Below are 24,591 nucleotides of genomic sequence, written 5' to 3'. Positions count from 1 at the left end.
TGGCAAGGCTTTGGGTTATTTACTGCACAGAGATCAGGGTCAGACAGAACTGTCAGGGAGACCTTCCCATTGGGCAACGTTCAGAAAGGACCCCCTGGCTCTCTAAACCCTGTCCCGGAGGAGTCTGGGTGAGGCTGGATCCAATCCTAGTCCCGAACTTAGAATCATAGAATGGTTTGGGTTGGAAGGGCCCTTAAGGACCATCCAGTGCCACCCCCTGCCATGGGCAGGGACACCTCCCACCAGACCAGGTTGCTCCAAGCCCCCTCCAACCTGGCCTTGAACCCCTCCAGGGATGGGGCAGCCACAGCTTCTCTGGGCAACCTGGGCCAGGCTCTCACCACCCTCACAGCAAAGAAGTTCTTCCCCAGATCTCATCTTAATCTCCCCTCTTTCAGTGTCAAACCCTTCCCCCTCGTCCTATGGCTCCCCTCCCTGATCCAGAGTCCCTCCCCATCTCTCCTGGAGCCCCTTGAGGGACTGGAAGGGGCTCTAAGGTCTCCCCGGAGCCTTCTCTTCTCCAGGCTGAACCCCCCCAACTCTCTCAGCCTGTCCTCACAGCAGAGGGGCTCCAGCCCTCGCTGCATCTCCGTGGCCTCCTCTGGCCCCACTCCAACAGGTCCAAGTCCTTCCTGTGCTGAGGACTCCAGAGGTGGACACAGTGCTCCAGGTGGGGTCTCCCCAGAGCGGAGCAGAGGAGTAGAATCCCCTCCCTCGACCTTCTGGCCATGTTTGGTCAGTGGTTTCTGTCTAAAGGACCGTATATGCACAATCAATCCTATATATTGCTTAGCTCTGATTTCAAAGTTTAGCATGCTATAGACCATTTACAGAGGATGTGTTGGGGCAAGGAATCTCTGAATCTGAATCAGTGACCTTGAGCAGTGTCCCTGCTCAAGGGGATGTCCCGGTGTGCAGCCCCTGCCCTGCAGGAGAGCTCGGCGGGCTCTGGGGCTGGTCCCTGTTCACGTGGGGGAGACGACTGACCTGTAGTTACATTTGCACATGGACCTCTTCCAGTGTGGTGGTGGGGTGGATACATTGCTCAAGTTGGCCCTTGACTATTGTGGTCTTATCTGTCTCCTCAAAACCACTTCTGAGCCGGATGCCACCATCACGATTGTACCACCATGACCATGATGACCCGCATGGGTGGTTACCCCTCGGGCAGGGTTAGACCAGGGGATAATACAGGTCGGGTTGGGGGCGTGGGGGAGCACAGCATCCCACCTCAAAACTGAATGGGTTCCTAACCTTACTGCTGGTTCTGGCATGCACTGCAGGGTGCGTTTCCCAACCCAACCATGTCTTGTTCAAAGCCTATTTAATCAGCAGGAAATGATTTTAATTTCCTATCACTGTAAAATATGTTATTACACAAGGTTGCAGGGGAATAATGTTCTTTAAACAAGAGGCACTTTGTAAGAATGTACCTTTGTGTGGATGCCGCTCTGTAATTAAAAGTAGTTTGGGAGAAGCCGCTGCTGTTTTCAGTGCTTTGGCAAGGAGTGTGCGAGAGACAAGATAACCGTTATAAGAAGTGCGATAGCTCTTCTGTGAGGGTTTTTGATAAGACTGAACTCTGCCTCCTGAGCTCAGCTGCTCTGCGCCCTTCCGGGGAAAAGTGCTGAACATCGCTCTTTTTTGTTCTTTTAGGGAAGAAACTTGGTTATACGTTTAACAACAGGAATCTCCACAATGTTTCCCTCGGACAAGGTCAAGAGGTAGTTGCTGAACGAGCTCTGGATCTGGCTGCGAAGGAGGGTCACTGGGTCATCCTTCAGGTACGGTGTCCTTGGTGACATCCCGCTCCTCTCTCGGGTCACTTGCTGCTGGTCACCAGAGCAAGGGCTGTCTGTCATCCTCATCTGCTGGGAGATGGGACAAGGCGTCACCTGTGTGTCCAGAGCAGCCACCTTCTGGTTCTTGCTGTTGTTATTGCTGTTATTGGGCGTTAGTGGTTTGGTTTTCTTGCTCGTTGAGCCTTCGGTAGGGTGTGTAGTTGTAGGGAGTGCTCTGAGGGAAGGTTGTGCTACGCTTTCCCGTGCTTATATTTGCTTCATGAATAACTAAAGAGCTCTTAAGAGCTGTTCGACTCATTCTCTTACCGCTGCTCAAAACTTACCATGTATTTAACTGAGCCAAGAGACGTGCACGCTGCTGTAGGAGAGGCAGGGGCTGTCTGCAGCCGTGCCGATCCCTTTGTGCATCCCAAAGCAGGGGAATGTTTGAAGCTCTTATCACAACTCGGCAAAATGTTTCAGAGTCTTTTAGGGTGCGAAGGGAGCTCTGTCTCTGTCAAGTGCTCTCTGGAGCCACTTTCCCAGCGAGCGCTCGGCTTTGCCGATACACAGCCAGTGGTGCCAGCACTCGCTGCAGGTCTCGGGAACCTCTCGGATTTCCTCGATGGGGATTTTATAAATGTTTATTATCACTGAATTGTTTGGATAAGAATTAGATTAAGACAAAGCATTGAGTCCTGATCTGAGCCTACAGGCCTGATGTTGGATTTCAGTTAAATGCCATTGATATTTTGATCTTAATTTTTGCCTTTTTTGCAATCTCCCTCTAAGCTTTTCAAGAGCTTTTAGTTCCGATGGCTGCAATGCTGTCATCTGCGTTTGAGGTGGTGAAGAAGAAAAAATGCAGCTTTTTGAGACATATTCCATTCAGTAATGCAAAGCGAAGGGTTCTTTTCTACAATGATGGCTACATCCTGCAATGATGGTTAGATCCTGCAAAGGATCTGTTGGCCGTGGCAGCTTCCGTGCCTGTCGCTGTGGTGCCAGCAGATGAGTATTGTGGGCCTGAAGTATCTTTGTTTCATCCGTTCACATCTTCTCTGGTGGTCAGAGCAATCGGTAAGAGGTCTCAGCAGACACTGAAGGTTAAATCAGAAGAGCTGCAGAAATTAGATTTCTATGAAAGAGCGATTTGGGTGGTTGGGGTAACCGGTTTTCCAGCAGCGTCTGCCAAGTGTGACTATCTCTGGGGGCACAGAGCAAATACCCCCACAAGCTTAGAGAGCAGCTTAATTCAGCCGGCCGTGAACAGGCTTTAATGCAAACTGCATGGGGCAAACTCAGCAGTCCCAGCAGTGGCCATGAGGACAGGCTGCCTGGGCCAGTGCTGGGTCTCCTCAGGGCCAGTCAGTCATCTGGGACTTTCTGTTGTGTTCACAAAACTGATAAAACTCTGTACTTGTAAATATTCTAGTTCTGCATTGTGCTTGGTTTGGAATAAAGCAATACAGGCAAGACTGATTCAGCACAGAGATCAGAGCTTGGTTTTGATAGTCATAGACCTGAGCAATCCAGGCAGGGAGGGCCCTACCAGGAGCTGGAATCGGGCTTTGGTGGCACTTCACTCTCAGGGCAGACTTGGAAACATCCATAGAATCATAGAATCATTCAGGTTGGAAAAGACCCCTGGGATCATCGAGTCCAACCATCATCCCCACTCTACAAAGTTCTCCCCTACACCATATCCCCCAACACCACATCTAAACGACTCTTAAACACATTCAGGGATGGTGACTCAACCCCCTCCCTGGGCAGCCTGTTCCAGTGTCTGACCACTCTTTCTGTGAAGAATTGTTTCCTGATGTCCAGTCTAAACCTACCCTGTTGCAGCTTGAAGCCATTCCCTCTTGTTCTGTCACTAATTACCTGTGAGAAGAGCCCAGCACCAACCTCTCTACGATGTCCTTTCAAGTAGTTGTAGAGTGATGAGGTCTCCCCTCAGCCTCCTCTTCCTCATACTAAACAGTCCCAGCTCCCTCAATCATTCTTCGTACGATTTATGCTCCAGGCCCTTCACCAGCTTCGTTGCCCTCCTCTGTACCCGCTCCAGCACCTCGATATCTCTCTTGGATTGAGGTGCCCAAAACTGGACACAGTACTCCAGGTGTGGCCTCACCAGTGCTGAGTACAGGGGGACAATCACATCCCTGCTTCTGCTGGTCACACTATTTCTAATAGAAGCCAGGATGCCGTTGGCTTTCTTGGCATCAATCAATCCAGTGGGCGTTTGAGGGCAGGCAGTGCCCTTTCTCTCCAGTTCCTGCATGTGGTGTCTCGGTTACATGTGGAGTGACGACAAAGTAATGGAACTTAATTGTCACCCAGATTGGCCATGCTGCTTAGCTCCAGAACCTGTCTCTGTATCTCACTTTGTGTTCCCATCTGTTTCCAAGAGCTGGAACTTCACGTAAAATGAGAAAGAGCAGCCTGAGGGGCGAGACGTGTCCCCTGCATTGTCAGACAAGACTCCCACTGACTTGTGGTCAGTGGACATCCACCCGAAATGAAATCACCTTCTGGACAAACTGCTTTTCACAAGACTGAAACTCTGACCCCTCCAAATACTGGTAAAATCAGGGTCCAAACTCACTGCAGTGGGACTCAGTGGGTAAGAGTCCCACAAAGGATTCTCCTGTCGTTTCAGCCACAGGTGGATCACAGCAAATAATTTCCATGTAGTAGTTTATTTGTCAAGGATCTTTTCTTCAAGGCTCTTGATGACAAATACCTTGTAAACGGTTTCTGGAGTGTTTGTAGATCAGTTGCACAGGATCTGGAATGACACAGACATCTCTGCACATGTTTAGTTTGGAGAAGAGGAGGCTGAGGGGAGACCTCATTGCCCTCTACAACTCCCTGAAAGGAGGGTGTAGAGAGATGGGTGTTGGCCTCTTCTCCCAAGGGTATAATGACAGGACCAGAGGAAATGGTCTGAAGTTGGGGCAGGGGAGGATTAGATTAGATATTGGGAAGAATTACTTTACTGAGAGGGTGGTCAGGCCCTGGAACAGCCTGCCCAGGGAGGTGGTGGAGTCGCCATCTCTGGAGGTGTTTAAGAAATGTGTAGACGTGGCACTTCAGGGCATGCTCTAGTGCCCGAGATTGTTGGGTTGGGTTTTTGTGTGTGTGTGTGGTTGGACTCGGTGATCTCAAAGGTCCCTTCCAATCATGGTGATTCTGTGATTCTGTGATCTCGATTAACAGACGTGTCCCAGCATTTGGGGATCATTGGATTAATAACAAAGGAGAGGACAGAGCAGATCTCAAGAGGCAGTCGGGGTGGTTTTACCCAGGTTAATCAAACTGAGTGTTTGGAGGCTGTATCTCACCCAGAGGACACTTATACTCAGATTTCTCATTTGCTTTTGTACAGACAAAAAAGCACCTGTAAGGTTCACTTTTGTGGCGTGCTGTCCACTGAACATCTCCTCAGCTCCCATGGAGCAGAGCTCCCCTTCCCCACTGAATTTGCTGTCCTGATACCAACTCATACACACGTTCTCCATGACAAACACTTGATATGATCATGTAGGTGGCTCTTACTCATGTAGTTCATTACTGGTCCTTGATTGGAAGCAGAAATAACGATAGTCAAGTACTTCGAGCAATAACAAGTTGGGGAATTAGGTTTGGGGGGATTGGTTGTTAAGGGTTATTGAAGCAGTTGGGAAGTCCTTAACGGATTACAGAAGCAGGATGACTGTTGTGTCAGGAAGGGCTGCTGTCCCTGGACCAGTTCCTTCTCAGCTGTGCTGACCAGCCCGTGCTGCCTGCTGACCTCGTAGGAGGCAAACCAAACAGCATCCACATCTCCCCTGGGAACCTGAAAGTTTTTCAGCTCACTCTGAAAATTGAGATTTTCAGGAATGACTGATTTTTTAAGAGACAACAACAGAAAGCCACCCAATCATTCATTCCTGTGGAAAGAAAATCACTCTTGCAGTGGCAGATCCTGACCAGTGCAGCGTCCTGGTCCTCTGGCATCAGCTTGTACCTGTCTTGTAGCTTCAGCTCTGCTGAGCTCCTGCCCCTGGCCATCACGGTGTCCACACTGGTACTGTCTGGTGACACAGATGGTGAGAGAATGAAGTCCATGGAAAAAAAATTGTACTCTACAAATACAATGGTCCAACTGCAAAAGAGGAGCCCCTTATGGCAAAAGTGCAGTTGTGTGAAGGAGAACTTGTTGCTTGAGGGCTGCAGAGACAACCCCCAGCACAAGCCCAGCAGCTGCTCTTTTCTAAACTGTTGGCACTGAAGAACTGAGGCTGAGCTTTGAGCGCCACAAAAATCCATGTGATATCAGGGTCAGGCTCTGGCTCTTCTTAGAAGCAGCCATAGGTTTGGAGGGTTTTAAACCAGATTTTTCTGGTGGTGATAAGGGCACAGAATGTAGGTCTGATACTTTCCCTTCCGGTGGGTGCTCCATCGAACCACTTGGCATTGAGCTTCCAACGTCATCTGTCAAATGTAGATTGGAGTGTTAGCAACAACTGGTGGAGAGGGGTCTGCTGCGGAGGTAGGACAACAGTGAAACAATGTCTTGAAAGACCGAGGAAAGTTCTACATAGATTTAGATTTTTGTATTGTCACAAAAACACATTTTTCTCAAGACCCTTTTTGTTGCCAGGTAGATTTGGACCTGCCTCCATGGTAAGCCCTTTTTGTACCCGAGCTGTCCACAGTCTCTAGAAGATTTAAGGACAAGGCTGCACAAATGCTTGGTGGTGGCTGTAACGCAGCTGACAGAGCAGGACAATTCAATGCTCGTTAATGTGGTGACCCTCATCAGCATCTCCCTGTAGAACTGATCACAGGGGTTATGATGCTGCTGCCCCATCCCTGGCTGAAAGGTTGACTGGTCATCACAAGATGGAAGCAGCAGAAAACGTGGGTACTGAAGCTGTGAGAGCAGTTTTTAGGTGTGTTCAGACTGGGTGACAGCAGCCGTGTCTGTACAATGGGAGAGGGACCCCGAGGAAGGTGCGTGGCTGTTGACAGACCCCGGTCCTGACAGAGTTGAAGTCCCATGAGTAGGAGTTGGGGGCACTAAACACCCCCAGGACTCACAGCTCCTACGTGACCAGATGCCACCTTCTGTGGCACTCAGTGTTTCTTGTATTTTGGTACTTTTTCATTTTGATTTTTTTAATCTCTATTTTTGCCCTCATTAAATTCGATTTCTTAACAAAAAGGTTTTTTGGGGGAGAAAACAGCAATTTATATATATATTTTTTTTTTTTTATGCTGCAAATATCAGTGCAGAGTGACTATTCCAGCATGTCTTAAAGAAGAGAAAATGGAAACAGAAAAAAAGGACGTTACAGGACCCAGCCCTTGGCATGTAGGGTTCAGCTTTGACAAATTGACATCTTCTGCCTAAAAAAAGATGTGCCAGAGACCTCGTGGCCAGCTTTGTTGTGCTCTGCAGGGGCCATAGCTCTCTGCTGGTCCCCAGCAGGCAGCACCTGCAAAGGCTTGGGCTCTGGGCAGGGCACCCCCGAGGGGCTGTTAAAAACAGTTCAAACGGTTTTCACTTCCATGAGAGAGAAACTGAGACAAAGCGAAGAACCGGAAGTTTCTTTTATTGCAGGTTTTGTCAAATATGCAATCCCACTGCTTTGGCACTCTGAAAGTCCGCAAAAAACACCAGAAGAAATGCAAGTGGAAACAAAGGCACATGTTAGTAGCTCGTCCCCCCACCTTAATGTTTTTATCTCGTTAGAAGAAAAAAATTAATAGTTTTTCTATTCTCATTGATAAGCTTGGGAGAAATGCAGGTTCTGTCAAGTCACAGGCTGTGGGATACTCTATGGGTTTTTAAATAAGAAAACAGATTTCCTTTTCAGGAGTTGTCAAATGCTCTATGTTCCTTTTGCTCCGAGCAAACAAACTTTCTTCTTTTCTTTTCCAAGCTGTGAGATGGAGTTACATTACAGTGTTTGGCTGATGGAAAGTAGTTCATTTCACAGGGACACCTCCCACCAGACCAGGTTGCTCCAAGCCCCCTCCAACCTGGCCTTGAACCCCTCCAGGGATGTGGCAGCCACAGCTTCTCTGGGCAACCTGGGCCAGGCTCTCACCACCCTCACAGCAAAGAAGTTCTTCCCCACATCTCATCTCAATCTCCCCTCTTTCAGTGTCAAACCCTTCCCCCTCGTCCTATGGCTCCCCTCCCTGATCCAGAGTCCCTCCCCAGCTCTCCTGGAGCCCCTTGAGGGACTGGAAGGGGCTTGAAGGTCTCTGTGGAGCCTTCTCTTCTCCAGGCTGAACCCCCCCAACTCTCTCAGCCTGTCCTCCCAGCAGAGGGGCTCCAGCCCTCCCAGCATCTCCGTGGCCTCCTCTGGCCCCGCTCCAACAGGTCCCTGTCCTTCTGATGTTGGTGGCCCCAGAGCTGGAGGCAGCACTGCAGGTGGGTCTCCCCAGAGCGGAGCAGAGGGGCAGAATCCCCCCCCTCGCCCTGCTGGCCGCGCTGCTGGGGATGCAGCCCACGATGTGGGGGGCTTTTTGGGGCTGCCAGCACATGTTGCCAGCTCATGTTGAGCTTCTCACCCACTAACATCCCCAGGTCCATTCTCCTTAGGGCTGCTCTCAGTCCATTTGTCCAAACTAGGATGTTATCCTCAGACAGGATGGTGGGGGAGCACAGGGCTGTAGGAGCTTGGTGTTGCAAACATGTAGAGTTTCACCCCAGGCACCACCTTTGTCTCCACGGCCTTCCATCCGTTGGAAGGGGTAGCATTCAGTTTTAAAATGGAGATAGAGCTAATTGCCAGTTTGTTGTTCATGGCAAGTTCTGTAGCTTTGGGGGTAGGAAGCAGGCAGGTCCCACAGCCAGGAGATGGTCTAGGGGTGCAGCTCTGTCCTCTGCAGCTGACATTGGATGGAAACTTTCTATGATGAAGATATTTCCACCTTGTGTAAAAACCCCCACATAGAGTTGAGTAATCTCTCACCTCCCATTGTGCAGCTGTGTTGGAAGATGAATCCTGCTGCCAGCAGGCCCCGCAGACAGGGCTGCGCCATTCCAGTGACAGCATCTTCCCAAATTGCTCATTGGGATTCCCTGGTCCCTTCCTGGAGTATTTTGGCTGGGAGAGTCTCAGTGCCGGCTCTCTTCCAAGGTTGAAAGATGTGCTGTCCTTGAGGGCTGGCTGTTTGAAACACCCCCACAAACGAACTTTTCTTGAAAACAAGATTTATTAAAAATAGGAGGAAAATCAGATCAAAGAGCATGATGTGCTCAGCTCAGAGGGCCAGATAATCCATATCCCAGAATATTAAAACTCTGGTAGAAGAAACTTCAAGTCCATTGCAAGTCTTTGTAATGAATCTGTCAAATGAGAGGGTGCCATCTGACTAGCAATTAACAGATTCTTTAGTATCTGTATTTAAAACAGTGGGAAATTATTGGAGCAAACTGAAGAGCACGCGAAGTTTCAGAACAAACTTTCAAGGACAGAATAAGTAAACAATTGTAGGTAAACATATCAATTGCAATAAGATTTTGCTAAAGATGGATCGAGTCTATTGGATACTTTGCACTGTGAAGGTAAGGGAAATTTTAGAGGCAACGCAGCAGCTCTAATTGATGGGGGCTGCAGAGATGGCGCCACACAGGGATGTGTTAGGAAGCGGCAGAAGCTGAATGTTGCTCGTGGAACTCCTGGGGAACAGTCCTGGGGCCAGTCTCACTTTAGACATGACGTTGGCTTAAAAAACTGAGTATGCGTTAATGGGTTTGCACTGACAAGTTACTAAGAGAGCTGTCGTTGATAGAGAAGAAGATGGAAATGTGATGCGGGAAGATGGGAGCAGCCTGTAGGTCTGGAGTTGTTGAAATGGGATGCAGTGGAATAGACCAGTGCAAGGACGTGTGCTCAGGACTAACAGCAAAGAGAAAAAGAACTGCTTCAGGTCGGAGACATTCCTGCAATGAAAACAGCAGGAATGAACTGGAAGTGGAAAACGTTTGGTTGGCAGAGCAGTGAGGGTCCAGCACAGCCTCCCCCAGGCTGTGGTGCCAAAGCCCTAAATGTTTTTCAGAGGTTGTTTAGCAAAGTTGTGGGTGGGGTCTTGGATGTTATATCTTATTTCCTGTCCTGATTTTGTAGGCACTTCACCTCAAAGTGTCTGCTGCTTTAACTGAATGAAAATAGGTAATACCAGTGTGGGAGTTCATGTGAAGGATCTTCTGTTTTCTCTCCGGGGCACACTGTAGGAAGCAGTAGGAACCAACCGAGCCCATAAATGTTCTGACAGCTGAAGCCTGGGTGGTGGTGGGGGAAATCTCCTGCTTAGTGTGTCCCTGTGGAGAGCCTGTCTGCTCACACAGTCCTGTCTGCCTTGGGAGGGGTCACATCCAGCTGCACCCAGAGCAGCTTCAGCATCTCACAGGCAGTGTGGGGAGCAAACGGGAGGAATTACAGCTCTGCGTGTGTTGTAGGACTACAGTCTCCTTGGGATCCCAGAGGTGTGCTCACATACCACTGATATACGAGCTCACATGGGATATCTCACATGGGGTAGCTCATATGGAATAGCTCACAGGAATACCTCACATGGGATAGCTCACGTGGGATAACTCAGGTGGGTTACTTCACAGGGAATAGCTCGTGGGATAGCTCACATGGGGTAACTCACATGGGATAGCTCAGGTGGGATAGCTTGGTGGGATAGCTCAGGTGGGTTAGCTCACAGGGGATAGCTCGTGGGGTAGCTCATATGGAATAACTCACCTGGGATAGCTCAAGTGGGATAGCTCATATGGAATATCTCACAGAAATAGCTCAGGTGGGATAGCTCACAGAGATAGATCACATGGAATAGCTCAGGTGGGATAGCTCACATGGGATAGCTCGTGGGGTAGCTCATATGGAATAGCTCACCTGGGATAGCTCAGGTGAGATAGCTCACATGGAACACCTCCCATGAAATAGCTCACATGGGATAGCTCACTCACGTGACTGAGTGCTCCATGCACATAGAGCAGCAGGGGTGCCTGGGTCTCTGCCTGGGGATGGCAGAGGAGCCAGCTGAGAGCCTTTGGGTCAGGATTAGTTGGCAGATCAATCTGGCTGAGGTTGTAGGGGGTTTCTGCTACACACCACTGATCAGGAGGAGGAAGCAGATGAGTCTGCGTTCAGACAGCTGAAGGGAGCCTCACTTTCACAGGCCATGCTCCTCACGGCGGGGCTTCAACCACCCTCATATCTGCTGGTGGGATAACACAGCAGGGAACAGGCAACCCAGAAGGTTTCTGGAGTGCATTGGTGATAAAGTCCTGGCACAGGTGACGAGAGGGTGTTGTTTGCTGGACCTGATGTGCACAAACAAGGGAAACTGGTTGACGATGTCTAGGTCAGGAGCAGCCTTGGCTGCAGTGACCATGAGATGATGGAGTTTAGGATCCTGAGAGGAGGAAACAAAGCAAAAAGGAAAAGGAAGATCACAAGCCTGGATTTCAGGAGAGCAGACTTTGGCCATTTCACGGATCTGCTTAGAAGAATCCTGTGGGACATGGTCCTGCAAATAAGAGGCATCCAGGAGAGCTCATTGATATTCAGGGATCACTTCCTCTAAGCTCAAGAATGGTTCATCATCAGCATGAAGACCAGCTGGAGGCCATTCTCTGGAGGTATACCCCAGGAGCTGGTACCGGGTCCTGTACTGTTAAACACCTTTGTTAATGACTTGGATTATGGGACGAGTTTGCAGATAGTGTAAAAGTGTTGAGAATTGTTTGATGGATGGGTGTTCTGCCCCGTTGGGACATGGACAGGCTGGAGAGCTGGTCTGGCAGGAACTTCACTGAATTTCACTGAATTTTTAGAGTTGGAAGGGACCATAAAGATCATCTAGTCCAACTCCCCTGCCGAAGCAGGATTGCCCAGAGCACGTCAGAGCATGTTACTCAGGACTGCATCCAGGCGGGTCTTGAAAATCTCCAAAGAAGGGGACTCCACACCCTCCCTGGGCAGCCTGTTCCAGGGCTCTTCCACCCTCACCAGAAAGAAGTTTCTTCTCATATTTGAGTGGAACCTCCTATGTTCCAACTTGTGCCCGTTGCCCCTCGTCCTGTCACTGGCAGCCACTGAAAAGAGCCTGGCTCCCTCCTCCTTCAACCCACCCTTCAGATACTTATAAGCATTGATAAGGTCTCCCCTCAGCCTTCTCTTCTCCAGGCTAAAGAGTCCCAGCTCTCTCAGCCTTTCTTCATAAGGGAGATGCTCCAATCCTTGAATCATCCTTGTTGCCCTACTTTATGATATCCAATAAAAAGAAAAGCCAAGTGCTGCACGTGAGGAGGAATAACCCGATGCAACAGTGCACGCTGGGAGCCCGCTGCCTGGAAAGCAGATTTGCAGGAAAAAGACCTGGGACTCCCAGTGCCCAGCAAGCTGAACGTGAGCCAGCAGAGTGTTCTCACAGCAAAGGAGGTCACCGGTGCCCTGGGTTGCATTAGGTCAGGGAGGTGGTCCTTCACACTGCTCAGCCCTGGTGAGACACATCTGGCGCTCTGGGTGCAGCGCTGGGGACTGTTCAGCCTCACGAAGAGATGACTTGGGGATTTTATCAATAATCAACATTTGATGGTAGGGAATAAAGACTAGACTCTTCTCAGTGGTGTCTAGTGACAGGAGAAGGGGAGATGGGGACAACTTGACATTCGGGAAACTCAATTTAAGTGTAAGTACAGTCTTTTTTACTGTGTGAGTGGTCAAACACTGGAGGAAGTTGCCCAGAGAGCTTGTGGAGTCTCCATCTTTGGAGATATCCAAAACCCAGCTGAGCATGGTCCTGAGCAACCTGCTCTACCTGACGCTGCTTCAAGCTTAGAAAATCCCCAGAAGTGTCTCTGTGATTCTGTGATCTCTGCTTTCCCACCATCAAGTTAACCATGAGTATGGTTTCTCTGACATGTCTCCCTTGAGTAGGGAGGAAAGAGCTTTGCACGTCAGGGAGCACTAAGCTCTGAGCTGCCATCTGCTGTGTCTGCTCGGTTTCCCCCTCTGCACCAACTTGAAAGCTTTTTGCTAAAGCAGTGACCATCACAATCACCAAATGATGTTTATCAGCCTAATAGCAAAGAAACAGTGAATTTTGTTTGCATGTTTACAGATGTACGTCTGAATGAACTGATGCAGGGAAAAGTTCAGACATTAGATATTCCCAATTTAACTGTAGTCTTCATCCATTAGCCAAAATGTCACTTCCCTCTCTTTGCGATCAAGTTAATTTAATTCTTGAGCATCTTTCCATTTTCATAGGTTGCTGCTTCACTGAGTGAGGTTCATGTACTAAATTGAATAACAGTGAGCTCCTGGAGCAAAACTGTGTGAGATCCAGACATTGGCAGAGCCCTTTTTACAGCATCGTAAATACAATGGAGCCTTTTTCTGCGCACTCCACAACCAGTCCTCGCTACAAGCTAAAGAGATCTATTGTCCTGTATGAGATACATTGTCCATTTGAGGCACACGTAAGCATTTGGCACTAAGCCTCTGCTTCAGTAAAGAAGAGACTAATTTTCCTTCCAGCCACAGTATCTTTTTGTTCCTAGCTATAGGAACCCCACCTCCAGTTCTCTTTCATGATTTTTGGACAAATACTCTGATGGAGAAAGGTACTGGATTTCAGATGGCTGTTTTCCTTCCTGCCTCATGTCACAACAGCCATTCCCAAGTTTTTCCAATTGCAAATCCACTTACAGACCAGCAAGTAATCCAAATATTGATCTGGGATGGGATAAGTTTCTGCTGGGCTTTCAATACCGTTGTAACTACTGCAGTCCCAGTTTTGTTGTACAACTGTCCTGGAAACCTCTGTCTCAGGACGTATTTTGGGTTAAAACACAAATGTAATAGAGTTCCTCCTTTTCTTGAGATTAGTCAAGCAATTGTCCTTTGCTGTGCATTTCACCTGCTCATCACTACCTACCTTTCTATCTTATGAAGTGTAACTTGGTAAGTTAAGCTCCAACATTGTCTTTAAAACTTGGGGGAGTTGAGGTTACTCCGTATTTTCTGTGGTTCATGCTCATTTGCTCTCTGGCCTGACAAATCCCAGCAGTTTCCCATTCCACTGATGGCTGCGTTTGGGCTGAGGTCCAGATCCCAGCTCTGGACTGTGGTGTTCAAGCAAAGGGTGAAGCACTGGACTGGTTGGAGAAGAAATGAGTACGAACTCAAATGCTTTCTTAAGCCTTAGATTGTGTCAGATTCTGTATAAATACAAGTGGATCCATGTGGTGCCCGTTTTTCTGTTGTCATATTGGGTCAAAAGAAAGAAGATGCCAGAGAGAGACCTAAGGCAGCAGTTGCCATTGCGGAAAGGGTTTCAGTGCCCCTCTTCAGAAGAGGCAACATCATGCCATCATCTTCCCCTGAATGCCCTCTCCTGTCTGACCAGGGACCGCTGAGTCCAGCTGACCTTCTCTTTCTTCTGGGTCCCACCAGCCTCTCATTAGAACCTCATCGTGCTCTATTCACTCATTCAGTCCCCATTTATGCTTTTCTTGTATTTGTCTTTGCACCTGAATTTTTCCTTCCTCTCTGCCATCGTCCCGAGGCAATGTCCGTTCCTGTCAGTTAAACGCTGCCAGGAGACGTTTGGGGGCTGGACCTCAGCTGTCTGTCCTGTCTCATTGTCAGCACAGATTCGGCTCCTGCTGTTGGATGAAGAGGTCTGGCTCTCTCCTTGACAGGTCAGGAGTGAGGAGAGGCCAAGGATCACTCCAACAGACATCTCATATATTACCCATTGTATTTTGGAGCGTAAAACAGGTCAGTAGTGTAGGAAGGGACAATTGTGAACAAATTAACCAGGAATAGTCCTAAGCACGTTTCATTTACTATCATCAACATTAAGTCATGTCTGTGCTAAAAGAACGTGTGAAATATATTGTACTTAATGCCAAAAAACGTCATACAAACAATGAGATGCTTGCTGATATGCTGGAAGTGCTGTGGAGATTTCAGACCAGCCCTCTTTGGGTTTTGTCTTCTGTGCCCTTTCTCCATTTGCATCTGCCTTCCGTGTACCTTGACCACTGAAAGGGTCGTAGAAAAGCTTATTTTTGCTCAACTTCTAGGGCTGGGTTCTCTTTTAGAGAAGGCACCGCAGCAGATGTGGGTACATACAAGTCCTGAGAGCAGTGAAGTTGCTACAGCACAGGTTTAGTTAGTATAGGGCCAGTGGTGGCCCAGCCAAGATCCTGAGTGCTCGGAGAGGTGTAAAGCACCCCCTGATGCTTGTACTGACTCTGCTCAGTGTCACCAGTACCTCTGTAGCTTGACCAGTGCTGCTCCTGTGCCTGTACTGGTGAAATCACACTGCAAATTGGGGAGGAGACACAGCCACAGAGAGATGATAGGCACAGATCTGTAGTTTTTAATACAGCAAAAGGCAGAGTGGTGCTGTCATGCTCTCAGTGGCTGAGGTGGGGAGCAGGAGGTGACACTGTAGGTGACAGAGCTGCTGAGTTTGGCCCAGCCCAAGTGAGATGATGGGGAACTTCACAGGGCTCAGGAACACAAGAGGAATAGGCACCATGTTCAGAGGTGAGGCTGACGGACAGCAAATTAATTGCACTTGCTCATACGTGCTGTAATTCTCCCCCCGATTGTGCGTGGAGAGGCTCCATGAGGGTTGAGGGCCTCAGGGAGGGATCAGATAGTACTGACATGGGAAATTCCATCTCAACGTGAGGAAAAATATTCTTTCCTGTGAGGGTGGCAGAGCCCTGGAAGAGGCTGCCCAGGGAGGGTGTGGAGTCTCCTTCTCTGGAGATATTCAAGGATCAAACCTGTTCTTCATTGTCACGTGGGACCGTGGAGTCTCAAAGAGCCTCAGGGTGCTACTGCTGAAACCCAAGCACTTCCTGTAGGTGAGAATGGGATGGAGCCCTCACTGCCTGCCGAGTGGGGCACCCTCGGGAAGTTGCTGCCATCATTTCTCAACTCGGGGAAAGCACGGGCTGGAGACGGGGTAAAACTTCCCTGGTGCTCCCAGAGCTCTGAGACTGCCTCTCTCCACATCGAGCACCAGCAAGCTCAGTGCTCAGAAATAGCTTGGTCTCTTAGATGTACGAGCAGGGGTTGGTGGTAGAGTCTGTGCTCATCCTTTTTGATCTCTGAGTCCTGCAGTGTTCACATGGTGACAGGGCTGGCTGTGGGAGGGTGGTCAAAGGACTGGAGCGTCTCTCTGCTGAGAAAGGCTGAGGGCCCTGGGGCTGTTCAGCTGGAGAAGAGCAGAGAGGATCTCATCAATGCTGAGCAAAATCTAAAGGGTGGGTGTCGGGAGGATAGGACCAGACTCTTCTCAGTGGTGTCCGGTGACGGGCACAAACTGGAACACAGGCAATTCTATCTCAACACAAGGAAAATCTTCTTTCCTGTGAGGGTGGCAGAGCCCTGGAAGAGGCTGCCCAGAGAGGCGGTGGAGTCTCCTTCTCTGGAGACATTCAAACCCACCTGGACACGTTCCTGTGCGACCTGCTCTGGGTGGACCTGCTCTGGCAGGGGGTTGGACTGGGTGGTCTCCAGAGGTCCCTGCCAACCCCTGCCAGTCTGGGATTTTTGTGGAGTTGTTCCTGAGCGTGTGTGGCATCTTCTCATGTGCTGAACCCCCACACTGCCATTGACAGTGAGCATGGCCAAGGGAAGAGAATCTCTGCAGTGCCCCCTCCCTCTGCTTTTTTATACCCCAAGACGATGCAGTGTTGAAGTGTTGGGCTGTCTTTGGACCGTAAAGCCCGGCTCTCACATTTACTGTAAAAGCAGCGATTATTTTTCTCAGAGCATCTCGCAAGAGAATGAGACTTTGTAAAAACAACTAATTCTCATCGCTCCACGAGTGATTTGTGATAAGGCGAGAAGGAGAGAGCAGCTTTCGGAGATGTGAAGGGTCTCCAGTCGCTATCAGCCCAGGGAGCGCGTTGTGGAGTGTGCGCTGGTTTATATATATGTGTGCTGCTATTTCTGATGGTTACCATAGCAACACTTGCATCCTGTGATATATGTTCTGCCTTGTGAAGTACAAACACAGAGAGGTGCTTGGAAGTGAACTCCCAAACAAAAGCCTCTGGTGCTCCCACGTTCCGGCACGTGCCCCCAGCCCAGCTCCTGCCGCAGACCCTCGCTCACTCCTGCTCCATGTCGCAGAGCGGGGAAGCGACACAGGGCAGGCTGCTCTGGTCAGGGGCAGGGTGCATGGGATGATGGTGCAGAATTTATTTTTTGCCTTCTTTTCAGCAGTTTGCTTTTTAGCAGGATTTGGCCCCCACCCTTCATTCATAAAGCAAGGAAATGGCTTTGAGCCCGTTGCCTGTTTCTGCCTGCAGCACTGACCTAGGCATGGGCTGTGAAAAACCACGCGTGCTATGGGGGTGTCTTTTGCCCTTCCACAGCAGCTCTTTCACAGACTTCGAAATCTGGCTAAGAAAAAATGTAATAAAGAAATGAATTACCTTGCTTTGTCCTGGGTAAAGGTCTTCAGGGGGTCTTACAGAAGGAGGAGGACATAAAACTGGCGCTGTGTGAGTGTCCAGTGTGGTTTAGGGAGATCATACAGGGAGTGCATGAAGCCCTGAGCCAAAGGAAGGTGAGCAGGATGGATTATCCCCTCTTCACCCTGAGTAACGTCTAGAGGTAGCCCATGAAGGTGGTGGGAGGCAGGTTTCAAAGCAAGTGAGAGGAGGTGGTTCCTCGGTGAACATGGAGCTCAGCTGTGGTTGGTGTTAATGCAGCGTTGTCTGTGTTGTGTCGTTAGTGATAATTGACATAACATTCAGTTATTATGACCTCATCTGTAGTCATTAGTCATATGCTGTCAAGTTTTATTATCTGACTGCTGAGAATTAATTTGCAAAGTTTCCTTCAAACCTGTGAATCCCCTCCACACCACCTCCGTCTCTTTTTTGCAGACATATTCATTTGATCAAGTAATGAATCGTTAGTACCAACCCATGTTTTGCTGCACATGTTCCTCTTTTCCATCCCTTCTATCGGAAAAGGATAGTATGTAAATGCACTCAATTATCATTAGATTAGAAATATTCGCTAAGTCGGCTGTTAGAAGGCAGCGATACCGAGAAATAATGATCATTGGTGTCATGTCAACACAAGCGAAAGCAATTATTTTTCATCCATCTAACGCCACAAAAGCAGATGTAGGAAGAAACTACCAATTAAGATGAAAATACTTAAGGTCAGGTATTTAGTCTATGATTAAACTGATACTTAATGCACAATTTTTCTCTTGCTATTCTGTTGAGCTCTTTCCCTGTGCTGCTAAATCTCTGTGGCTCTATGAAACAGGTTTCAGTCCACTCCCACTTCATTATTGGAGTTTTAGAGAGAGTTGGTTGCCTGGACCCTGGGGATCACCTCATCTCTTGAAATCCTAAATGCATCCGGCAAGTACTGGTGCATTAGCACTCAGATATAATTGCATTTTCTCTGCTGCTCTTCACATGGTCACTGTTAACGACAGAGCAACCCTTCCCCAGAATGTGAGTCCTTTGCTCAGGCATCTCCTCCTGTCTCCACCCACACCCCAAATTTCGTTTCACCCATGGGTTGTGAGCACAACCCTAAATCCTTTCAGGGAAGGAGACTGGATTTATTCAGTTCTAAATAAGAAATGTTGTTCCCAGCCATGTGAATCAGATTTGGGGCAACAGGACTGGAGGGTGCAAGGTGTCCATGGCTTCCTCAGACAGTAATTCTCTTGACTCGAGTTTCTGAAGCAGCTGCTGTCTCAGAGATGGAGGCTTGGCCTCTGGCAGGAGACTTCTAGCAATTCATTCAACCTAGAGCATGAAGACAGCCCCATAAAATCTTGTGTGGAAGAGGGCAATATTGAAGTTACCAACCAGCAGAAAAGGTGGTATTTACATCTGTGACACAGAGGTCGTGGGCAAGGAGACAGAAGCACAAGAGCTTTTCCTGAGTTTTTGGGACACTCTGTACCCAGGTCCATAGAGGGTAAGAAAATGGAAATGGTTGTCTGCATTTTTAAAAGACATTACAGTTTGAAAAGGCAGTTGCACTTGCTGTGTTATTTTCTGATGCTCCTGAAGGTGAGAGTAATGTATCTCCTGCTTCTGGAAGCACCACTCACCCCCTTTAACTTGGGCTGCCTGCAATGGACACAGCTCCCTCTGCCCCAGTCACCGCTGCCCCCTTCTCCAGGCCGTCACCAGGGTGATCCATCGGGGCTATGGCACACATCTCTTTCAGGATAAGATGACTTTCTCCATGGCTCTTTGGTGGGATGTCTAGTTCAGGCACAGACATCTGTGCTCAGACCTGACCATGTCCCCTACCCGTGAGAACTGGTGCAGATCCAGAGGCACAAAGCCGTTGTGAAGACAACTTGTGCTGAAGTCTTGCTTGTGCGACCCAGAAGGGACCAGAGCTCTTGCCTTGTGACACCTGAGTCGGAGAGGGGTGCTCTCGGAAGGAGGTACCCTCAGAAGGAGGTACGAGTGCCTGCGAGTCCAGCTGCTGGTAAAGGCTGGGTGGCATCGCTTGCAGAGCCAAGACTCAGCTCTACATACATTGCTGTCACTGTTAGGAATCTAGAAGGCAGCCTTCACCATGATAACGACAGAGATAAATAGATACAAAAAAAGTATAGTTGAGATACTGAAGGTAAACATACTGATCCTTAACAGGATCCCTCTACAAAAGGAGCAGGAACACTGATTTGTGCACCCAGGACTTGGCAAGGACATGACAACATGCAAGGATGGTCCCTGATGTGCAAAGGGGGCCGTTTCTGGATGTGACAGTTTGTAGTCTCTTCTCTCCTGAGGCCACCCAGCTCCTCTGCAGAGATGTGTCACCATTGGGTCCTTCCTGCTTCTCAGTCCATCTCTGAGTGCTGACCCGTCCCTCCAGCGGTCTGCGAGAGCAGCCCCCGTGCCCTCCCACCCCACGCCTGAAGGACCTGCTGGGGTTTGACACCCCCCCCCACAGCCACTCTCTCCCCAACATGGTAGAAGAGGGAGGAAAGGAGGGGAAAGGAAAAAAACTCATGGGTTGAGATAAAGACAGTTTAATAGAACAATATCAGAAAAGGCAAAATAACACTAATAATAACAACAATAACAGTAATGACATGGGTCACACTCACTGCCCAGTGAATTGGCACCTTCCCGAGCAGTGACAGTGGATTCCCACCCCCTGGCAAACTCCCATTTACATCCCGAGCACGAGGTCTATGGTATGGAATATTTCATGGGCCATTCCATTCTTCTGTCTGTTCTTCTATGGGAAGCTGGAAAAAGCTGTCCTTGAATAATGTAAACATCGCTTAGCAACAGCTGAACCCAATGGGTGTTACTGACATTCCTTCACAGCAATCACTAGAAAGAGAAACACTTTCCCGTGTGAAACCAGGACAGAACCTCAGTTTTCCCTTTCCTACAACTGTTCCTCCTCCTCACCAGTCCTGGCTGGGATCTGTCCATGGGATCTGCCCACGAGAGGCACCTGAAACCTCCAACTGAAGAGCCAGCAGAGGGTTTCCCTGTTCTCGTGAGGGAGCTCCCTTGATGTTCCTGCGGGGCATCAGTCTATGGGGCAGCCCCAGGCGCTGCAAGCCTGGCTCCCTGCCGGGGGGAAGGCAAAGGGGACATCAGCAGTGACAGTGTGCAGGGATGTTTCTCTCCACGAGTCTAAGCTCAGTTTCATTCTGTGATTCTCTCATCTTCCACAAAACCCTGAGCCAATGAATTGACAGTTTAGTGATGCATCGTATGAAAATGTATTTCCATGTGCTCTTTTGGCAGCCAGCTCTGTTCATCTCCCCATTCTTCTTCTTCACCATCCCCCCCCGCCCCGATCTCCTCTCTCCAAACTGGGGGGCCCATACCAATTCAGTGCCTCCCTGTGTGGAAGCTGTATCCTTTTGGGGGTAGAGAAGCAAGAACTGGGCATTGTTTTCGAGAGGAAGGCCCACCATGGATTTATGGAGCGACGTAATACATGTTTGCAGCTTTATTCTCTGTTCCTTTGCTGACATTTGATTGGTTTCACATTGCTAAGCACTGAACTGTTATATGCAGGCTATAACGGTGAGGACTCCAAGATCTCTTCCCTGAGCGGTAACAGCCAACTCTGAACCCATCATTGTTTGTATCTAGAGCTGGGGTTGGTTTTCCGAGTGCGTTACTTTGCATCTAACACCACCAAATTTCCTCTGCCATGTCATTGCCAGTCACTCAGACTGATGACACACTTCTGCGGTTCTTTACCACCAGGTTTTATTTTCAAGACTTGAAATTACTTTGCCTTATGACTAATTTTGTCAGCTCACTAATCATTTGCTCCTTCAGGTGGGTTTTGAATGCGGTGAGCAGCTCAGACTCCATCAGGAGCTTCCCACCCCCGTTCCCTGTGTCTGAACTGGTTTGTAGCCTGCAATAACACTGGTAACTGGAAGATCAATACCTGATACCGATGAAAATCCGAGCATGGAGATACAGTGGTGCTGTGGAGGCAGCCCCGGGGCAGCGCCTGCTGGAGCTCACCTCTGGCAACTGCAAAAGGAGTTCATGGTGACAAGCTGAGATTTGGGGATCCCCCCGTTAGCTATCTAAAATGGGTTGGGAACTCTTATTAGATTTCTGGTTTTCTCTAGCTCACACTGTTTGTGTTTTAATTCCTGGTTTATTGGAGCCCCTGCTGGTTTGCCTGGTGCGTGCCGAGGGGCAGCGCAGCCCCTCCGTAGCTGAGATTCTTTAGGGCGCGTTCCACCTGGTCCTTGTAAATTGTTATTATTAGTTTATCAGTTCTTCAGAGAAACTCTTCATCTGCTGCTTGGGTTTAAGAGTCTTTCCAATGATTAAGAGATTGGAGCATCTGTCATATGAGGAGAGGCTGAGGGAGCTGGGATTATTTAACCTCAAAAAGCAATGGCTCAGGGGGGGTTTATCAGTGTGTTTAAAGGCCTCATGGCAGGGGGAATACAGAAGACGGAGCCAGTTCATAGTGATGCCCAGTGAAAGAGCAAGAGGTAATGGGCAGAAAATGAAATACAGGTTTCCCTTAAGTGTAATTGTTTTGGTTTTTTTTTTTTTTTTTTTTTTTTTTCTATTCTATTCTTTACTGTGAGAGCGGTTGATCACTGGCACAGGTTGCCAGACGGGTTGTGGAGGCTTCATCCTTGGAGATCTCAAAAAACCTCAGCTGGATACAATTAGCAGCCTGCTCTAATTAGCAGACCCCGCTTTGGGCAGGAAGATTGGATGGGTGATCTCCAGAGACATCTCCAGGCTCAGCGTCTGAGTGGTCCCACCACCCCAGTGAGACCCTCCCCAAAGTCTGCCATGAATAGTCCTGCAAACAGGAGCTGGTTTGTGGTGGCCTCACCTTTCTCGGGCGCTCCCTGCACACCTTGATCATCCTGTGGTTTTATGGGCTCTCTGGAAGGTTTCTGGCTCCTGGAACAGGCTTTATTAGTAGGTTTTATGGTTTTCAGAATATTGCTGCTTAAAACCTTTTTTGGCCTTACCATGACTGGATTTTTTGCTGTTTTCTGGTTTTCTCATTTGGATACAATTTCCACTTTGTGAAGAATGTCATTTTATTCCTAATAGTCTCCATTACTCTGCTATTTAACCATGAGGGCTCCTTTCAGGTCCTTTTTATAGGTGATATATATTTATTCTAAGCCTCTAATATGGTTCCTTTATGTAATTTCCTTGCCACCTCCAAGCAGTTTATCTTTTTGGCGACTGCATTTAATTTAAGTTTAGCAAGTTCCTTGTCCTGCCTTTGGATGGAATAAATCACCTTCCAGAGTGCCTGTTAACACAGTCAGCTTGGATTACACCCTAACTCTAAAATGAGGGTAGTTTTAGCCCACGAATCCCTGCTGTGTGTGACCTGTCCCCTTCCTAATATATGTCTATAAAAAAAGCTGTTTTCTTGCCTGGAAGCTACAACACTGTGTAGGACTCTAGTTGAAAAACTGAGGCATGTCTTCATCCATTTCACCATATCTACATAATACTGCTTAATTTTCTGACAGATATTTTTGAATTAGTTGCATGAATAAATAAATAATTTATGTTGAAGGTCTTTGTAAAACCACCTGCTTCATTTTTTTTCCCCCAGTAAGTGATATTGAGGGTCCTCACTGTTATTCTGTTTAAAAATGAAGAAACATTCTCATTTGAGCTTGGTAGAGCTGGGGAAATAACTCTGCTTCATCAGCCGTGCATTACTGTAACGAGAAGGAGAGTTATCGTCACTGAGAACCCAAACAACCCAGTAGCGCCTTCATTGCTGGTGATTTATATTGATTATTTTGAGTTTAAAAGGGTACTTGATGTGACAGAGTATTTGGGGCTGTGAATTACACACAGAGACTACAGGGGCAAGTACCAGCTTCTGGATGGTAGCCACCAATGGCCTTGGTGGGTGCCATTCATTGGTGTGATGGATTTAGTGCCTGCTCAGCGTGGGTGTAAATGGGGGGGATTGATGAAGCCTTGTCCCCTTTGTCCCTGCCAGAACATCCATCTGGTGGCCAAGTGGCTGAGCTCTCTGGAGAAGAAGCTGGAGCAGCACAGTGAAGGCAGCCACCAGGATTTCCGGGTCTTCATCAGCGCGGAGCCTGCCCCGTCTCCTGACAGCCATGTCATTCCCCAGGGCATCCTGGAGAACTCCATCAAAATCACCAACGAGGCCCCCACCGGGATGCACGCCAACCTGCACAAAGCCCTTGACAACTTCAGCCAGGTAGGAGGGCCATGACTCATCACCAGATGGTGACTGCACCGGTGACTGGCCACCAGGTGGACTGGGAGCCACCAGAGCCCTGCATGGGGTGTGATGTGTGGGGGCATTGCTGCTCCTGGGCCTGCGAGTCCCTTGGCATCGGGTAGGCTCTGGATTCCAACAACCCCCACTCTTCTCCGGGAGCTGGGCACAGATCTCTCAATTCTGTGGTTCTGCTTTCTTCACTGAAAGGGTTGTCAAGCCTCGGAAGAGGCTGCCCAGGGCAGTGGTGGAATCACCATCCCTGGAGGGATTTAAAAGCCGGGCAGACGTGGTGCTGAGGGACATGGGTCAGTGGTGGCTTTATCAGTGTTAGGTTAATGGTCCATGATCTTAGCGGTTCCTCCAACCGAGACCATTGTATGATTCTATGATTCCTTCCAAGCACTGACTTTCCCAAGAGGACTCAGATAATCCTGAACGGCCTCTTTCTTGCAGAAGGTCACAGGATACCAGACTTCTGCCCACTTTAATCATTTTCTCACCAAGGTATGACCCTTAGAAGGGCTGTTTTGTTACAGAATCAAACCTGTGAATGCAGCATTTGGGAGACTTTTGTCATGTTTCAACTTGATTTCTGTGTCTGTGTCACTCCTTTTTGAGCTGGTGAGTGACATATTATCTCTAACACCCGAAGATGTGGAGAAAGCAGCAGGTTAAACCTCGCTTTTTCACCCTGCTGTTCAACCAGGGTCAGAGGTTGAGAAGTGCTGATAGGGTCACATCCCGCATCACTCCCCAGAGCAGTGTAGGGGGACTTGGTGCTTTGTGCCCGAAGGCCATTCGGCTCAGAACCTCGCTGACATCCAAAGTGATGTAAATGAGAGCTGCAATCTCCCTGCAGGGAGGACTTAGAATCATGGAATCATTCAAGTTGGAAAAGACCCCTGGGATCGTCGAGTCCAACCATCATCCCCACTCTACAAAGTTCTCCCCTACACCATATCCCCCAACACTACATCTAAACGGCTCTTAAACACATCCAGGGACGGTGA

General features: G+C 48.8%; 1 protein-coding gene across 1 annotated transcript in view; it reads left to right on the top strand.

Annotated features, from left to right (window-relative positions):
- The window catches only part of DNAH9 (dynein axonemal heavy chain 9), a 228,924-nt gene that overhangs the window by 180,555 nt on the left and 23,778 nt on the right, over window positions 1-24,591 (top strand). The window contains exons 62-63 of the mRNA XM_074160192.1: window positions 1,657-1,784; window positions 23,330-23,557. Of these exons, the coding sequence (XP_074016293.1) occupies window positions 1,657-1,784; window positions 23,330-23,557 (356 nt within the window). The remainder of the gene's footprint in view (window positions 1-1,656; window positions 1,785-23,329; window positions 23,558-24,591) is intronic.

The sequence above is a fragment of the Numenius arquata genome, chromosome 17 (assembly GCF_964106895.1).
Source record: "Numenius arquata chromosome 17, bNumArq3.hap1.1, whole genome shotgun sequence".
Taxonomy (NCBI): domain Eukaryota; kingdom Metazoa; phylum Chordata; class Aves; order Charadriiformes; family Scolopacidae; genus Numenius; species Numenius arquata.
Note: the sequence above shows the minus strand (reverse complement) of the source record. Positions and strands in the feature narration are given on the sequence as shown.